The sequence below is a fragment of the Sinocyclocheilus grahami genome, unplaced genomic scaffold, assembly GCF_001515645.1.
Source record: "Sinocyclocheilus grahami isolate Dianchi unplaced genomic scaffold, SAMN03320097.WGS_v1.1 scaffold1546.1, whole genome shotgun sequence".
NCBI classification, from domain to species: domain Eukaryota; kingdom Metazoa; phylum Chordata; class Actinopteri; order Cypriniformes; family Cyprinidae; genus Sinocyclocheilus; species Sinocyclocheilus grahami.
The window spans coordinates 113,989-116,362 of record NW_015506725.1 but is presented as its reverse complement, the minus strand read 5'-3'; the positions used below and the strand labels follow the sequence as shown (position 1 = coordinate 116,362).

Here is a 2,374-nt window from a genome sequence, read left to right as displayed (position 1 = left end):
TATGTCTACCTTTTAGAAAACCAGATTGAGTGTTAGAAATATGTTTGCTAAGCAAGATTTGAGCTTTTCAGCATATACAGAAGCCAATCATTTATAATCAGAGTTCAAAAGGGTGATCGGGCGCCAATTATCCAAAATACTGGGATCCTTATTAGGCTTAGGAATAAGACAGATGAGACCTTGTTTCATTGATTCCGCCAATTCACCATTGTTTAAACACTCAATAAGGGCTTCGTGAAGAAGATACTTAATAGAGTCCCAAAAGACTTTAAAGAATTCAAACGGTCAGCCATCCGGCCCTGGAGAGCTATTGTGTGGCTTTCTTTTTACTATGTTATAAAGAGCATCTATAGTAAAGGGGTCATTCATTTTAGGAATCACAGAATGAACTTTATGAAAAAATAAAGATGAAGCATTAAGATCAAAAGAAGAGGTGTATAGATTTTGATAAAAGTTAGAAACATGAGAAGAGATCACGGAGGGGTCATTAGATCATGTATTATTGATATATATAGAGAGGAGATCCTCTTATTACTTCCACGTTTTTTCTCTAGGTTGAAAAAGTAAGCAGAGTTTCTTTCCCCAAACTCGAGCCATTTTGCTCTCGATCTAATGAATGCGTCCCTTGCTTTCTCTCAAAATAAATCATCCACAGTTCTTCAGTTCTGGCGTAATACAGGACTGTGTGTAAGAATGCAGTTCAAGCTTTGACCTGTGGAGGGCAGTAATACGCCCAGTAGCGTCTGCACTGCCGGAAAGAAGACGAAGAAGAAGAAGAAGAAGAAGACGTGAGCGGAAGTAAAGATGGCGCTGGACGCTTCGTCCGCGTCTGTTATGGCTCATGAGAACCCGTACCACATCCGTGTTTCTGATTATTATAGCAGGAGTCTGAGCAACAAGCCCGATGTCGTGCCGTGTGGAGTCACCGAGAGGAAGCTGTCGCCCTCAGACAAGCCGGACATGGTGGCGCTGGACGTGATCAGCATCAAGGAGTCTGGTGAGCGAGCTCCTCTGCTCGGTGTGGTTATCGCGGTATCACATTCTCGTGTTGCCATTCATTGCTAATGCTTTTATCACGGTATACGGTATTATCACGGTATTGAAATTTAGTTTTTAAAAAAGTGCTGTCATAATGCAGTTTAAATACAGGTTTCATAACTTTTTTCTTATAACAAAATTAACTGAACATTTAAATGCAATAAAGCAATGCAGACAAATGTATAAAGTTAAAAGTTTTACACAGATTAAAGTGCAGAAGAACTATAAAGACCAATAGGTATCCCTTTACAATAAGAGCTCATTAGTTAAGCTTAGTTAATGCATTAACATTCACAATCAGCAACAGCTACATTTGCTGCAGAAGTTATTCATCTTTGTTTAAAAAATACAAGTCTTAGTTCATGTTAGCTCATTAAATAACACGGTTGCAACTCTCGATTTTAACAAAGTGTTATTAAATATTGTAATTACCTAAGATTAATGAATGCTCAGAACTGTTTAAATCATTTAAACACGATTCAGAAACAGAAAGTAGTGCAGCTGCTGTGTTTACAGGGTTTCCGGGTAACGTCTGCATTTAAATGAATTATTATTATTATTATTATTATTATTATTCCTGCAGTTTAGCTTCATCTGCTGTCAGAGAGTGAAAGTGTTCCTCGTGCGCTTCTCGTCCGCGCTTGTTTACATCAGAGTGCACACATTTTGACCAGTTGATGGGGAAAGTATTCTTAAAATGCATTCAAAATTCTGAATAATTTGTAATATATAATTATTCATGGTATTTAGAAGTGGCCACCATAACAATATGGTGCATATTCATTACCGTGATATATCGCAGTGCCGAATACAGCGTGGACAGGAATGAAGCAGCAGCGTTCTCACTCTGTCAGACGCTAATCACTGTGTCTTCATGTTCAGATGCTCCGGTGCACAGAAAGAAGCGCGAGGCGGACACCTGCGTGCTGGTAAGACTCGTCTATAGTCTCAGAAACAGTTAGATTTATTTACTTATTTGTATTATTATTCTATATTATGCTTCTGAAAGAAGTCTTTTATGCTTGACAAAGCTGGTGTGCTTATTTGATTAAAGTACAGTAATATCGTCAAGTGTTTTTGTTTGCTCGAGTGTTTTCTATGTGAATATAAAGTTTAATCCTGTGACCAACTTCCTCCAGTCTTCAGTGTCGCACCATCTTCAGAAATCATTCTAATATGCTGATTCATTATTTTGTGGAAACCATGCTACATTTTATTTTTCGGGATTCACAGAAAAATAGGAACTTAGGAAGTTCAGAAGAACAGCATTTATTTGAAATATAAATCTTATCTATTTACTGTCACCTTTCATCAATTTAATGTGTGCTTGATGAAT

The 2,374-nt window shown here is 37.6% G+C and overlaps 1 protein-coding gene across 1 annotated transcript in view; it reads left to right on the top strand.

The window, feature by feature from the left end:
* Nucleotides 1-747: 747 nt before the first annotated feature.
* Nucleotides 748-2,374, top strand: part of LOC107571072 (zinc transporter 6) — a 22,545-nt gene continuing 20,918 nt past the window's right edge. The window contains exons 1-2 of the mRNA XM_016257352.1: nt 748-997; nt 1,921-1,967. Of these exons, the coding sequence (XP_016112838.1) occupies nt 805-997; nt 1,921-1,967 (240 nt within the window). The 5' untranslated portion in view covers nt 748-804. The remainder of the gene's footprint in view (nt 998-1,920; nt 1,968-2,374) is intronic.